The 15,012-nt window shown below is 59.5% G+C and overlaps 1 protein-coding gene across 2 annotated transcripts in view; it reads left to right on the top strand.

The window, feature by feature from the left end:
• The window catches only part of PHF21B (PHD finger protein 21B), a 91,202-nt gene that overhangs the window by 55,101 nt on the left and 21,089 nt on the right, over window positions 1-15,012 (top strand). For both annotated transcript variants that reach the window (XM_040637693.1, XM_040637694.1), the window contains exon 3: window positions 13,743-13,835. In XM_040637693.1, coding sequence (XP_040493627.1) covers window positions 13,743-13,835 — 93 coding nt within the window. The remainder of the gene's footprint in view (window positions 1-13,742; window positions 13,836-15,012) is intronic.

Here is a 15,012-nt window from a genome sequence, read left to right as displayed (position 1 = left end):
CAGCTCCTGGCGAGGCACCCGGGAGTGTGGGGGGCGGGGAGGGGGGCGGGGGCAGGAGTGACATCTGGATCAGTCACCACGACTCCTTGGAACCATCCCTGGCAGCTTACGCGTGTGGACATTGCGTTGGCGTGGCATTTTGGGAAGCTCTGCTTTTAACTTGACGAAGAGTAGATGTGGTGCTGTGTCGAGTGCGTGTTTAACCAGGCATCGAGATGTCCGAGGCCCCAGGAGTTTGCCCAAGTGGAACGGGCACTGCCCTCACTTCCACAGCATGAGGCTGAGTGGCTCCCGGGCTGTGTTCTCCCAAGGCGAGGATGACAGCCCGGGGTGGCAGCGTGAGCCAGCCCAGCGGTGATGCTCTGGGGCCCCAAGTGTGGGCAGGGGACGACCTGCAGACCCTGAGCAAGAACCCACGACCCCCACAGCCCTGACATGAGGACAGCTGCTCTTCCCTTGTTGGAGACGCCGTCCCTGGAAAGGACTCTGATTGGTCTGCTGGGTCACGTGCCCGCCCTCTAGACCAATGATACTGCCCAGACAATCCTGGGCTGTGATTGGCCAGGTTGAGTCATGTGTCCCAGCCAACCACCCACCCAGTGAGTTCCTGGGGGGCCGGGTGCTCTTCCTTCTGCAGCGTGGGCTGTCGGCAGTGTCGCTCACTGTTGTTGAGTGAGAGTGAAAAAGGGCTGATGGCCTGGCATGGGAACCAGGAAGGGCGGGGGGCACAGCGTGTGAGCGCGTGTGCGCGTGCGCCAACACTTGTGCGTGCAAAGGCGTCGAAGCATGAAGAGTGTCCCCGAGTCTGCTGGCCCGATCTACTACTGTCCTCCCATCCCCATACTTCCCGTGGAGTGGGCTGGGGGTTGGGACTAGGACGCCACCATCCTTGGGGACACTGGCGGAGCCTGGCCAGGGTGAATCTAGGAGGGGCGTGCGTTTCAGAGGAAAGGCCCCGAAAAGTCTGCTCAACCATTCACCCAGGGAGGAAGGGAGGAGCCACATGAGAAAGCTCGTTGACAAGAATTCTTCTGGTGCGGCGTCGAGTTCTGGGGCTTCAGTTTTGTCCTCTGTAAAACGGGCGTCGTTGGTGCCTCACAGAGCGGTGGAAGGATTGGCTGAGACAGTGCATAGAAGACCCCAGGCTAGGCGCTGGTGGGTGGTGGGTGAGCAGTAACCCTGCCTCTCACAGCCTTGGACTGGGGCAGGAGTCAGGCTGCCCTGTAAAGACTGGACGCATTTGCTGTTGGTTCCCTTCTCTTGATCTTGCAGGGCTGTCAGAATTATTTCTTCCAGGGGCGCCTGGGTGGCACAGCGGTTAAGCGTCTGCCTTCGGCTCAGGGCGTGATCCCGGTGTTACAGGATCGAGCCCCACATCAGGCTCCTCCGCTATGAGCCTGCTTCTTCCTCTCCCACTCCCCCTGCTTGTGTTCCCTCTCTCGCTGGCTGTCTCTATCTCTGTCGAATAAATAAATAAAATCTTTAAAAAAAAAAAAAAGAATTATTTCTTCCAGGGCTCAGTTTCCCTACTTGTAAAACGGGAAGTGTAGCGAGATTCTATGAGGTCATATCCGTTGACCATTAGCCTGGCAGCTTAAGACACTCAGAAGCTATGGTTCCTGTTCTCTCTTTTTTTAAAGATTTTATTTATTTATTTTGAGAGACAGTGCCCGCGCACAAGCAGGGGGAGGGGCAGAGGGAGAGGGAGAGGGAGAGAATCTTAAGCAGGCTCCACACTCAGTCTGGAGCCCCATGCGGGACTCGATCTCACGACCCTGAGATCATGATGCTTGTGCTCCCCAGGAAAGCACTTTGGACGGAACGATACCCGGAAGGAATGGTGTCAGAGCCTAGGCCCCAGTTGAGCTTGCTGAGAGGAGGGACAGCCATGCTGAGTCTCCCTCTGCGTGGCCCTGTGCCTGGGGCCCCCTGACAATCCCACCCCTGCCCCCTAAGCCGATGGATCATCCTGGGGGGGGTGGGGAGGCAGAGGGGGTTTCTGGGTGGGCTGCAGCCGGCCTTCCTCCTGCGTGCTCCCCCTTCCCTGCGGCAAGGCACTCCCCAGACGTGACCGGGGAGAGCTCGCTCAGTGCACGGTGGATCCGGCATCCAGAATCCTGTCCGGGAAAGAGTGAGGATCACGTGGGGGATTTCTTTCCTGCCAAATGAGTGTGCTGGCCCAGGGCCGGCCTTGCGACGGAGCTGCAGGGGCCGTAGACACCTGGCACGTGGAATGCTCTGTGGCCAGGCTCTCACCGCTCCCCCCACACATCCTGCCCGAGGCCAGGCTCATCAATATCAAGTTCAGAAGATACTGTCTACTGCTCTGCCTGACCATCTCCCCTAGGCGCTGGTGACCCCATCCTAGAGATGGGGAAACTGAGTCAGGAGGTGAGGCAATGGTCTCGGGTCACTCTGAGGTGGAGGCGGCACTGGGATTCTTTGCATTCGGCACGAGAGACCCTGGGACTCCTCCCCTCCTGCCACACGGGGCCACGTGCTAGAATCCCCACCATGGCCATCACCCCCCACATCCTGAAGTGCAGCCACCAAGTGCCACAGTCCCCCTCTGCCCTGCTCCGGACAGGCTGGTGCTGAGACGCACCTCTGAGGGGGAGGGCGTTTGGCTTGTGCTAGGCACCGTGTTCCTCTGTCTTCCCCAGTCCCCCTGCGTGTCTGAGATGGCCGTGCTGAACCCGTGGGGGACGCTGAGCCCCTCTCTCTGTGTGTCCCCTCACCCACCACAGCCTGCTCTCATCCTGCAGGACAGGGTCAGGAGGAAGAGAGGGAGGGGTAGGAACAGGGTGGGGAGGGGACTGTGAACTTGAAGCCTGAGGACCAGGGTCCACCCCGGTCCCCTCCCAACCATCTCTCACTGGTTGCCGCCTGGGGCAGGTCACTTCACGCCCTATGGTTTCATTGTCCACACATCCGTCTGGGTCCTGATACTCCTGTCCCAGAATTGTGCGGACCGGCTAGACCGAGAGGTGCTGTATCAACCTCAGACCACACCCCCACGCCCTTCCCTGTGGGGAAGGCATGGTCCTGCTTTGAGCCCCTGGGTTGCTGGAAGTTTCTGATCCGGTCTGTGGTGGTTACTTGGGTGTAGACATTTGTCGTCATCCGTGGAGTTCCATGCTGAGCTCTGCACCATTCATCGCGGGAAGTAGGCCGTGTCTCTGTTTTACACATTGCGGCCCCTTTGGGAAGCCGAGAGTGGCTGGGTCACTGCCCAGGGGAGGCTCACCCCAGGAGAGGCGGAGGAGCGCTTCCCGGGGCTCCGTGCAGTTGCGCGTCCCCTAAATGACATTGCGGGGCGTCAGAGGTGGCAGGACGAGGAGGCTGAGGCCAGCGGGAGTGCGCGTCTGCCAATCTCAAGTGGAAATGAGATTTCCTGACCGACTGCTTTCCCGAGGTCTGCAGGCCGGTGGGGAGAGCACGCCCCCTTGGAAGCACCCCCATCGGGTGCGTTCCGCAGTCACTGTGGTTTGGTGGAGGACGCACGTGGTGGTGGTGGCCTCCAGATCCAGGGGCCCAGGTAGCTGCTCCCAGGCCTCCTGCCAAGGAGCAGACACAAATGCTCCACGTCCCAGATAGCAGGGGCCTGAGGCCAGGGGGACAGGTGGTCTGTGGGGACCAAGGCCCGGGGAAGGGCAGGCACCAACCATGCCATGTTTCCCTCTGGCCTGGGGCCCTGTGCCCCTCTCCTGGCGGCCTTGGAGACAAACCCTCCCTTCCCTCCTGTGTGTTCTGCGTCAGGGTCCAGGGGACTGATGAGAGGAAGGAAAAGTAGCCGTGGGCTCTTCCCCCTGGGGTGGGAGGCTCCAGCCGCTGTCCCTGGGTCCTCTGGACCACAGGCCCCACCAGGCCCTCTCCAGGGCTTCAAGGCCACACCTTCACTGAGGCCGGGCTCCTCCCTGAAGGGACCCCTGCAGTGGGGGTGGGGTGGGGTGGGCAGCCTGCTCTCGGGCCTTCTAGCCAGGGGCTACCATCCCGGCAGCCCCCTCTGGGAAGAGGGCCTCCTGGCGGGTCCCGCAGCGGGTCCTGGGCCGGGGTCCTGGCCGGCTTCAGCCCTTCTGCGTCCAGTGCTCTCTCAGAAATGGCCCTTCTTTCCCAGTTTTGTGGATATGATGCAGCTGCTTTAGCTGGCCCCACGGACACCCCCAGCCGCAGCGCAGGCGCGGCTTCAAGAGGCTGCCGGCTGTGGGGAAGTTTCCAGCACGCCCCCACCCCCGCTCCCACCCCCACCCCCACCTGTGGTTGCAGGGACTTGGGGCGGCTTTTTTTGGCTTCCCCTCGAGATCGCAGCCCCCAATCCTCAGTCCGCGATGCCATTTAGAGTGTATACTTCCTGCTAAATAGCATAAAATTACACCCTTTCAAGTTAATGAAACCACTTTGCAACACGGGCTGCTGAGAGGGGTTTTAAATGTCAGCACCGAGTAGCCGCTTGTGTTTTCTGGGGCTTTCCGATTAAGAACGGCCTCCCCTGGAAGGACCTCTGCATTGGTTAAGTGGCCCTGGGCAGCCTGCCTCGGCTGGCCGGCTCAGTCAGGGTCACCGGGACCCAGCTGGGTGGGAGCCGCCTGTGCGGGCTGTACGGTTTCCCCCGCTGAGCACTCAGTAAATGGGTTTGCTCGGAGGTCCATTTCATGCAGCATCGCCAGGTCTGAGCTTCAGAAAATGCCTCCCTGTAGGGTTTGGAGAAGCTGGTTTTGGAAGAGCATTATTGTTGTAAAGACCCAGTGTTACAGGCTCCTGAGAGCCCCCTTGGGCATAGCTCCTGTCTTCCGGGAGCTGCTATGCACTGGGGCTGGACCACCTCCCAGACCCCGGGAGAGAGCAGGAGGCCCAGGGCAGGGTCGGCAGGTGTGGGTGCCCCCGGCAAGAGCCTCACAACACAGCTGGTCCTGCGGGGAGAGCTACACAGGCCTCTGCACCGCTGGGGGCTGCTCAGGAGCTCTGCCCGTTCCGGGAAGCGGCCAGCCAGCCAGCGATGAGTCGGGTCAAAAGAGATGAGCACCCACCTACGGCCTCCTGTCTGCCCCCGGGCTCTGCCATGGCTTATGGTCCACGCCTTACTGCCTGGCCTCAGCTCTGGCCTCCACAGAGGCCTGCTTCCGGCCCTGGCTACACCATCCAGGAGCCTGCAATGGCTGATGGCTCCCCATCGCCCACAGGGGCTGGCCAGGCTCCTGGAAATGGCATTCAAGGCCCTGGCTGGCCCTCCACTCCTCCTTCACTACCCACCTTTGGCTTTGTGGTCCAGCCCCCAGTGCTTACAGCCCCTCGATGCCCCCAGTGCCCTTGCCCCTCCCACCACCCACCTGTCCCTCCTAATTACCATGCACTTACCTGGCCGCCCACTTGAACGTTCTGGTCCATCCTTCAAGGCCCAGCTCAGACACCACCTCCTCCAGGAAGGCTTCCCACTTCTCCTCTGTACAGAGCCTTCTCTGCCTCCTTTCATGCTTATTTTTTAATTACAGATACGCAAAGGGACTATAGGAAATCTCCATATGGTCTCTGCCCAAGTGAATTAAACAGGCATTTTGTCACATTTGCTCTGACCATCTTGTGAAGAGGTAAAAACATGCAGAAGAAGTAGGGGTCCTCCCCACTCCCTCCCTCCCCTCCCCTCCCCTCCCCTCCCCTCCATAGTCGTGTGGTGCTTGCTAGACGTGAATGGTATCAGGTGGCGTGTAGCCCTTGTGGGTGTCACCCGGGGCGTGTCCCCAAGCTTTGTGGTGACACATGTACGGCTGGCTTATCCCTCTGGCTGCTGGGAGCCAGAGAATGTTCTCCATCGTAAGGACGTTATAGCTGACCCGTCCCCTGCCGATGGACAGTCCGTTTTCCCCGAGGCAGGTGCTGTCCTGCAGCCACTCCCATCTGTGTCTCTGGCACGTGGGCACACGTGGCCCTGGGGTGTGTGTCCGGAAGGGGAATTGCAGACCTGGGCATGCGTGTCTTTGCTTCATCAGGCAGCCCCATTGCCATTGTCTGCACGCCGGCCTCCCCCCACCCCCGCCTTGTCCCCAGGCTGCATTGGTCCTTGATGCACATTTGTGAATGGAGGAGCCGTGGGAATGATTCATGCCGCCTATCCTCCCCTCCGGTCCTTTGAGCAGGGAGGGCAGTTCCTGCTCCCCCTGCTTCAGACAGGAGGTGAGAGAGGGTCGCTTGTCAGGACCCAGGCAACCGTGGCTCTGGGGTGGGTGGCCCGGTCACAGGTGTGGACACAGACGACGTGGTTTGGGAGGAGCAACGACTCCCGGGACGGGGCAGCAAAAACAGGTACACATATCCCCGGGTTTTCACACGAACCCCAAGTGGTCCCGTGTGGATGAGCTTGGGGTCAGCGGGAGCCGGCTTGGGGGCACCAGGCTGGGTGGGTGGTTGTGGCCGGGCCGAGTGGAAGCACGCCAGCTGCATGCGGGGCTACCCGAGTCCTTGCCCGCGCGGTGAAGGCGGCAGATGGATTTCATCAGTGAGTAATAAACTGGTTTCACACGACAGTAAAAGTGGTGGTTCTGTTACGTTAATATTTACTGGCAGTTACTGACGTTGGAGCTTCATTGTTACGTTTGCCCCACATCACGGCCTTTCTCTGAAGATGGGAAGAAAATCACAACTGTGCAGCTTGCGTGGAGGGACAGGAGGCCCGGGGCGGCTGCCCCACTCTGTCACCCAGCTGGGGGGAGGTGGGAACCACGTGGGGTGCGGGAAGCAGGAGCCCCAGCTCTGGTCAGCTCAGCACTTTCCCAGCGGCTGGAGAGGCCTGGGAAGCAGGAAGGTGTCCTTCCCTGCTGTCCTTGAAGCTGTGTTCGGCACTCCGGACCGGCAGAGAATGTTCCAGACCCGTGTCCCCTCCTGGACAGCACCCTCCCAGACGAGGTGAGCAGAGGTCACCGGGGACGTGCCGGGATACAGGCAGGCGGGGCATCTCCTGCCCCTGGGTCCACAGTGCTGGCCAGAGCCAGCCACCATGGGGCGGAGGGCTGCGGGGAGAGCCCCATACAGACCCCGGCCCTGCCGTTCCCTGACCCGGGGGCCCAGTGAACCACAGCCCCACTGGGCCTGTTCCCTCCTTTGGAGCACATAGGGTCAAATAAGGAGAGGGACAGTCATGCACTCTAGAAACACTTGTCTCCATGTGATGTAGCCTTTTTCTACGAGGCCACTGCTCCTCTGATGAATTCTGAGGTCCTTAAGGGTCAGCCTGTGACCCGGCCTTGTTTCGGTCCCCTTCACAGGGTCACCCTCCATTCTGGTCACTGACTACACCATGGGCACACAACCCCGCCACCCGGCCCGTACTCATTCTGGCTGTCCCTCCTCCTCCCTGTCCACCCTGTCCCTGAAGAGGCCTGGGGGCGGGGCTCACTGTGACCCCGTGCCCACCCCCCTGCACCATTCCTGTGTCAAGGGAGAGGAAGGAGGAGGGGTCTGGAGACCGAGTTCCACTGACTTGCTGCTTGGCCTGGGGGCCATGGTGTGCATGGGGGACGCAGACGGCCACTGAGGCCCTGCGAGCTGGTGGCACTGAATTCTGCTGGCCGTGGCTGCCGGTCTCCCTCCCTGCTGTCCGTATGCCAGGCACCTGCCGGTGGGCTGTGCGGACAGCACAGGCAGACACCTGTCCATGGATGGTGCCCGGATGTGGTAGAAAGTGGGACGGCCGCTCTTCCCCTTGTTGAGCACTCGGGGCTGCCCTGCGCGGTCAGATGGGCTGGAGCCGGGCAGGGCAGGGCCTGGCTCGAGGTGCTGCATGGGAGATGCCCTCTCCTGTCTTGGAGGTGGACCAGCCCCCACGGCTGGGTTTCTTTCTGCTTCGGGAACACGATTATATGGCCTGGACGGGGCTGCCTCAAAAATCCCCTTGGTCCCACCGAGAGGGCAGCTCTGTGAGGTCTGGAGTCGTTCTGGGCACAGGAACCGGAACCAGGGCCCGGAGGTCGTGGAGCAGGTTTGCCTGTGTGTGGACAGTGGGCTTGGGTCTGCCACCCGTGGTGGTGCTGGGTGGCCGGCCCACCACAGTCGTGGTACTCTGGGTGGCCGTGTTTGCAGGTGTGAAGGAAGAACCCCTTTCCCTCGGCAGCTCCCTGAGGTCCAGCTTCCTGGGCACCACTGGCAGGGTCCCCGGTTTGGACCGTGGAGGCCTGAGACCCTCCTTGTTTGATGACAGACATCACACACCTTCACCAAGCTCCTGCTCAGGCCAGGACCTGGGCTGGACTCTGGAAGCTGCCATCCCGCATGGGAGCAGAGAGGTGCAAGCCGGTTCTGATCCATCAGGTCAGGGGCTGGGATGGGAGCAGCCGTTGTGAGGCTGGGCCCACCACCCAGTTCCCGGGGCCAAGCAGCTTGCCGGCCAGCTACCCAGTGGGTGCTGGGACGTTTGCTGAACGAATGAGGGAGTGAAGGGGGTCACCGTGGGGTTGGGCATCAATGCTGCCCAGAGATCCAGGGAGGCCACGGCAGGGAGGGTCTTGGCCACCGCTGCAGGACCAGCCACAAGCCGGGATGAAAGCACCTTCACCCCACAGGGGCGCAGCCCCATGGCTCACCCCAGCCTGGGGTTCCAAGGAAGCCCAGCCGGTAGACTGGCTTCGCTGTCTGTCCTGTGACACAGAAGGAAACACCGTTGATGGGCGCACAGGCAGGAAGCCCGAGACTCGGTAGTACTGGTTTCCTTTTCTACTGTCTCACGCCGCTGGGCTCCGGGGTTTTCTCCTCTGCTGGAGGATGGAGCCAAGTACGTACATCCCGTCTCGGAGTCGGGATGCGGATGAGGCTTCCCCAGGTTTGCCCAACAAGAAACGGGCCATTCCAGGATTAGTACCTGGACAGGCTGATGCTTAAGTCCTGTACCTCCCCCGTTCTGGGCGGGCTGGCTGGGTTGGACCCTCCCAGCCACCGCCCAGCGCTCAGCATGCGGACCCCACGGTGCCGGCTCCCTCTGCCCCTCACGTGCCCTGTGCAGCGGGATCTCTTCCTGTTGCAGACGAGGAGACTGGGCGCCGAGAGCCAGGGGGCCACGTGCCTCTGGTGTCGGAGCCGGTCTGCCCCCAGCACGCGGACGCACAGCTGTGACACCTGACACCTGTCTCGCCGTGTCGGAGCTTCTCCGAGGCTGCCCTGGGGACGCTGCTGATGCGGGAAAAATTTGAAGTTATCTTTGACTTTTATGGCCTTTTTTTTCCCTATTAAGATGCTTAGAGCTATAAGTGTAGTCGTAAGGAGCTCATTTATCTTGACGAAAGTGTGACTGTAAACTACGTGGTACTCGTGAAGGAGCCACGAGATGATCGTTTCTGCTGGTATCGATAAATTCTGACGCGGAGCAGAAAGGTCAGCCCCTGCCAGATAAAATGTCTTTTCAGCTTGTTAATTAAAGCTTTATAAGGACGTGGAAGAACGCAGTCTGGGGGCAGACCTCAGAGAGAAGCAAGTAGGTGGGGCTTGGAGGGAGCCCCCAAAGCCTGCCTCGTGCAGGCAGGGAGCCGATGGTGCCTGCAGGTGATCAGGTGCTCTGGGACGAAACCCACCATTCCCGGAAGCGGGAGGTGGAGGGACCCGGCTTAGCAGCCCAGTCGGTACCAGACTCCTCCTAAAAGCCCGGGACTTCAGGCTTTGACCTGGGAGCCGTCCTGTCTTCAGGGCTCCTCCCGATGCCCTGGCACAGAGGGACCCCGACACACTGTAGCACGGCTGGGCGTCCCGAGCTCGCCCCAGGCAGCGGTACGCATGCCGCCGCTGGGCTGGGTTGGAGTCAGGTGGTATTTTCACTGATGCAGTCAGCAGGTGAACGCCGTTGGTTCTGTGGGCAGCCCGCAGGCGTCCAGTATCTGCCCCATGGCACATTGTGTCTCTTTCTTGGTAACGGAGTGTGGAGAATGCGGTCAGCGAACTTCCCCCTGTCCTTCCCTCCCCACCCCCACCCACCCCGACCTCGGGGCCTCTGCCTCCAGCAGCTTCCATCCACCCGAGTCTCTCCGGGTCCCTCCCTTTCCCCTTCCTGATGGTAAGTTCTAAGGCACATGGACAGAAGTCCGCCAGCACAGGAGAGAGAGCCAAGTGCCGACCAGGAACGAAGGCTTCGAGCCCACAAGGCACATGGACAGAGAGCCAAAAAAGTGCCCAGAACAGAGACCCATGCACCAAAGTGGACACCCAGAGAAACGAACGGCTGGTGCACAGGAACACCCCCAAAGTAGACCCGCACGGCAGCCTTCACACCTGTATGCACAGAGGGCTCAAAGACGGATGCCCACGCAGGCGGCGCTCGCCCCTCATCTCTCAGGCTGGCGGCATCGGGAGGGCTTGTATGGGGGCATCGAAGCCAGCAGGGAATTCCCAGGGAAAGTGGGTTGGCGCCTGTTCTCTGGCTCCTGGTGGTGTTGGGCATGTATTTGCCAAGCGGTTCTGCAGCCTGGGATCTTCTGGCCGGCCCCCATCTACGCAGGAATCCCTGCTCCCAGGGGACCACATAGCTTTGCTCCCCGGTGACAGCAAGCAGCCATGTGGGTCTCTGGTGCAGAGCCTGCGAGAGGGACGGGCCGGCTTCCTCTCAGCCTGTGGTCCCCAGGTTGGCAGAATCCCCTGGAAGCTTGTTCATCAGATGGGGCCCTGTGCCTGCCTCCACCTGCTCATGCCTGGGCCGGCACAGGGGTCCGACGGTGGGCAGACTGCCTGCAGACCTGGGCCGGGGGCAGCAGAACCTTCTACACTCATCCCCATGTGTAGTGTGGAGCAGAATCTTCTAAAATGTGGGCATCGGGCAGCGCTTGGGGTGTTCTTCTCGCACTGCTCCCCGAGCTGCGCTGGCGAGACGGAAGACGGCATGATGGATTAAGAGCCTTCCTTACGAAGGACCACGTCTGTGTTTAATGCTCCCTGCTTTGCACAGAAAGCTCTGTTCGGCCAAATGTCCACAGTGGATTTCCAGTTAAGGCGGGGGGGGTTTGGCTCCACACAGAGAGGCAGGCAGCTGGCTTGAAGGACCCGAACCCACATGGGGCAGGTGGCAAATTCGGAGGCCCGAGGAGCAGCTCTGTGGTTCGTGGACCCTCTGCTGTGTCCTCCGGGGACAGACGAAACGAGCACCAGAATCAAGATGGTGAACACATCCTTCCACCTGAAAAGTTCCCAGTGTCTTTCGTCATCCCTTCCTCCCATCCCCCCATCTCTGCACAACCTCTGACCTGTTTCCTGGTCCTGAGGATTAGTTTGCTGTTTCTGGAATCGTATAGAGATGGCATCATACAGGGGCGCCTGGGTGGCTCAGTCGTTAAGCATCTGCCTTCGGCTCAGGGCGTGATCCCAGCGTTCTGGGATCGAGCCCCACATCGGGCTCCCTGCTCCACTGGGAGCCTGCTTCTTCCTCTCCCACTCCCCCTGATTGTGTTCCTTCTCTCCCTGGCTGTCTCCCTCTGTCAAATAAATAAATAAAATCTTAAAAAAAAAAAAGAGAGAGAGAGAGAGAGATGGCATCATACAGTATGTCCTCCTTTCGTTCAGCCAGATCGTTCCGAGGTTCAACCCTGTGGTTTGCGCGTTATCAGCGGCTCCTTCATTTTGATCGCTGAGCGTTACTCCACCGGGTGCAGACAGCCCTGCTGTTCGGCCGTGGGCCTGCTCCCGCGCTGGGCCGCTGTGGGCAGAGCTGTCGCCGGTGTTCCTGGGCGAGTCTGCTACAGCAGAGCGCCCACAGACGTTCACTGCTCTCGGTTCCGGAGGCTGGCAAGTCCGGATCTTGGCCCCGTGTGCGCGGGCCGGGGTCCTTTTCTGGCTGGCCAGCTTCTCACCGCGTCCTCACTTGGGGTCAGGGGCTCACGGTCCCTCTGGAGCTTTTTTTTACAAGACACTAATCCCATTCCGTTCATAAGACTCCACCCTCCTGAGGTGCCTGGGGGGCTCCGTTGGTTAAACGTCTGCCTTCAGCTCAGGTCATGATCGCAGGGTCCTGGGATTGAGTCCCGCATCGGGCTCCCTGCTCTGTGGGAAGTCTGCTTCCCCTCTCCCTCTGCTGCTCCCCCTGCTTCTCTCGCTCACACGCTCTCTCTCTCTCAAATAAATAAGTAAAATCTTAAAAAAAACAAAAGACTCCACCCTCCTGACTTACGCACCTCCGAACACCCCCACACGGAGAGCCTGGATTCCAACATGTCACTGTAGGGAGACACGAACATGGAGAGCAGAGCAGGTGGCTTCTTGTCCTGGAGAGAGAGAGGAAGCAGGCCCCCATGACCTGTCACCTGTTAGGGCTCCTTGTCCACACCCCGTCATCCCGGGCCTTTGAGTTTCAACACAGGAATTTGGGAGGGGACATAAACATTCAGTCCCCAGCAGTAAATGTATGTTAACTTTTTGAGAAACGGCCAAGGTGTTTTGCAGCGTTCTTGCACGATTTTATGTTCCCCGGGGCAGTGGGTGAGCTGGTCTACATGGTCACCGACTCTGGGTTTGGTCGTCTTCCCAAATGCAGCCGTCGAGTCGGCGGCCACCAATACCTGGCTGTGGTTAATTTGCATTTGCCTAATAACTAATGCTGTTTAGCATGTTTTCATGTGTTTATTTGCCATTTGTGGATCTGCTTTAGTGAAGTATCTTCAAATCTTGTGTTCATTTTTTTAATTGGATTGTTCTCCGATGATTGTGTTTTTGGGGGTTTTTTGTTTTGTTTTAATTTATTCATTTGAGAGAGAGTGGGAGGGAGGGAGCACAAGCTGGGGGGAGAAGCAGAGGAGAGGGAGAAGCAGGCGCTGTTTTCTGCTGAGCAGCAGGGAGCCCTGTGTGGGGCTTGATCCAAGGACCCCGGGACCATGACCTGAGCCGAAGGCAGACGCTTCACTGACTGAGCCCCCCGGGCACCCCACCGATGACGGCGTTTTGAGAATTCTGTGTAATCTGGATGCCGGTCTTTTTTTTTTTTTTTTTTTTTAAGATTTTATTTATTTGACAGAGAGAGACAGCCAGCGAGAGCGGGAACACAAGCAGGGGGAGTGGGAGAGGAAGAAGCAGGCTCCCAGCAGAGGAGCCTGATGTGGGGCTCGATCCCAGAACGCCGGGATCACGCCCTGAGCCAAAGGCAGACGATTAACGACTGAACCACCCAGGCACCCCTGGATGCCGGTCTTTTATCGGATGGGTGACTTGCAAGTGTGTGTTTCCAGTCTGAGGCTTTCCATTCTGTTCACACTTAAGTTTCAGGAGCTTTTAAATTCTTTTATAGTCCAGTTTGTTCATTTGTTCTTCTTTGGATCGGGTTTTGGTGTTCTGTCTAAGGCTCTGCCTCACCTAGGGTCCCACAGATTTTCGCCTGTGGCTTTTCTCTAGTGTTCTAGTTTTAGGCTCTACCTTTAGGCCTCTGTTCCATTTTGTTGTTGTTTTTTAAAAATAATTGAGCAAAGTAGGGATTAATGTTAATTTTTGTTGGTTTTCAGCAGACAGGTATCAATATAAAAAAACCTTACTTGTAAAACGGAAGCCGGGGGCTAAGTGTCTTCTGGACAATGCCATCCCGTTTTCTTCTCTGGTTTCCAAACTGTCTTGCGTGATGAAAACATACTTTTGTGGTTGCAAACTCCTGATGGAGAAAGGGAAGAGCCGAGTTTGCCGCCTCCGGGGCACTGCCCGTGCTCGGCCAGGCTGGCAAGAGCCGTGCACCTGTCGGGCAGCCCCGGTGGCCTCGGCACGGTGTCCCCGGTCCTGGCTCAGTGCCCCCTCCTGTCTTCCAGGCTTTGGGAGCCATCACTGCAGTGCCTGTCACGGGTCCTCAGGTCAGCTCCTTGCAGAGGTTGGCCGGGCAGGGAGCGGCGGTTCTACCTCAGGTAAGCAGCTCGAGGGCGGGGCCCTGGGGTCTGCCTGCCCCACTCCTGCCCCTCAAGCACTGAGGTTGTAGGCGGGCCCTGCGCTGGGCGTGTCCCTTCCCCCTCCTGCCTCCTCTGCCCGTCAGGGGAGGAGACAGACGTTCCAAGGAGACCCGGCTTTTATAACGAGGAATTGCAAAATCATTTTAGTGGGTCAGGACCAGGATTTTGTTTTCTTTAATGGACCTAACGAAGTTGGACTAGAGGAGAACAGAAGATATCAAAATGCACCCTAAACGTCTTTTCTTGACTAGCTTGTTTCTGGACTGGGTCACGAGGTAATGAGGATTTTAAACCATGGGTCACAGTCAAAACAGTGCGAGAAACTCTGCACTCGACGATTCACTTGGGGGGGGCAGCAAGATGCGAAGCCCGCCGCCCCAGCTTCGGTCCACAGCGCCCTTGACTGGGTTCCACACTTCGGACGAGTCCCCTGGCCTCTTTACCTTCCTGGGCCGAGTCTCCTCTCCTGCAGACAGGCCGCGCACGCACCTCCTTGGCAGCCCAGAGCCCTCATGGCTATGCCTGCTAGCGGTTAGCTCGCGCTCAGGCTTGTTGAGCGAGGGTTTGTGTTCGCCGTACCTTCGTGGCTCCAGAGGTGAACACCATTCCTGACAGACACCCCTCATTCGAGGAGGGTGAAGGGCAGGTCTCGTCCTGGTGGGAGCCTTTCCCGAGCGCCCACCTGTGCTGACTCCCAGCAGGGCCACAGAAAGGAGAGCGCACGGAGGGCGGGAAAGGACCCTGGAGGCCCCGTGGGAGGAGGCCCGGCCTCGATCCGCACACATCTTGTCTCCAAGTGGCACTGGCTGAAAGTCCTGAGCTCTGGGGTCCCCCGAATAGGTTTTCTCTGGGTTGGAGGCCCCCATGTTCAGAGCCCAGCCCCTGCAGTCTGGGCACAGCTCCTTCACAGGCAGAGTTGGGATTACCTGGTGTTGCCCGGCCAGTGTGACCCGGAGCGCGGGGGCAGACCTGCAGTGACCCGGGGGGTCGGGGGACCGACAGCACAGAATGGCCTCCCCTGGCCGTGCAGCGGGGGATCCTCATTAACCACCGCTTACCCCATCTGGCCCCACTCGTCCGTCCTCCACAGAGGAAGAGCACGGCAGTCCCCAAGCTGGTGGCCATCTGAGGTTCC

The sequence above is a fragment of the Ursus maritimus genome, unplaced genomic scaffold (assembly GCF_017311325.1).
Source record: "Ursus maritimus isolate PB19 unplaced genomic scaffold, ASM1731132v1 scaffold_21, whole genome shotgun sequence".
Lineage (NCBI taxonomy): Eukaryota > Metazoa > Chordata > Mammalia > Carnivora > Ursidae > Ursus > Ursus maritimus.
This window is presented reverse-complemented; position numbering and strand designations above follow the sequence as displayed.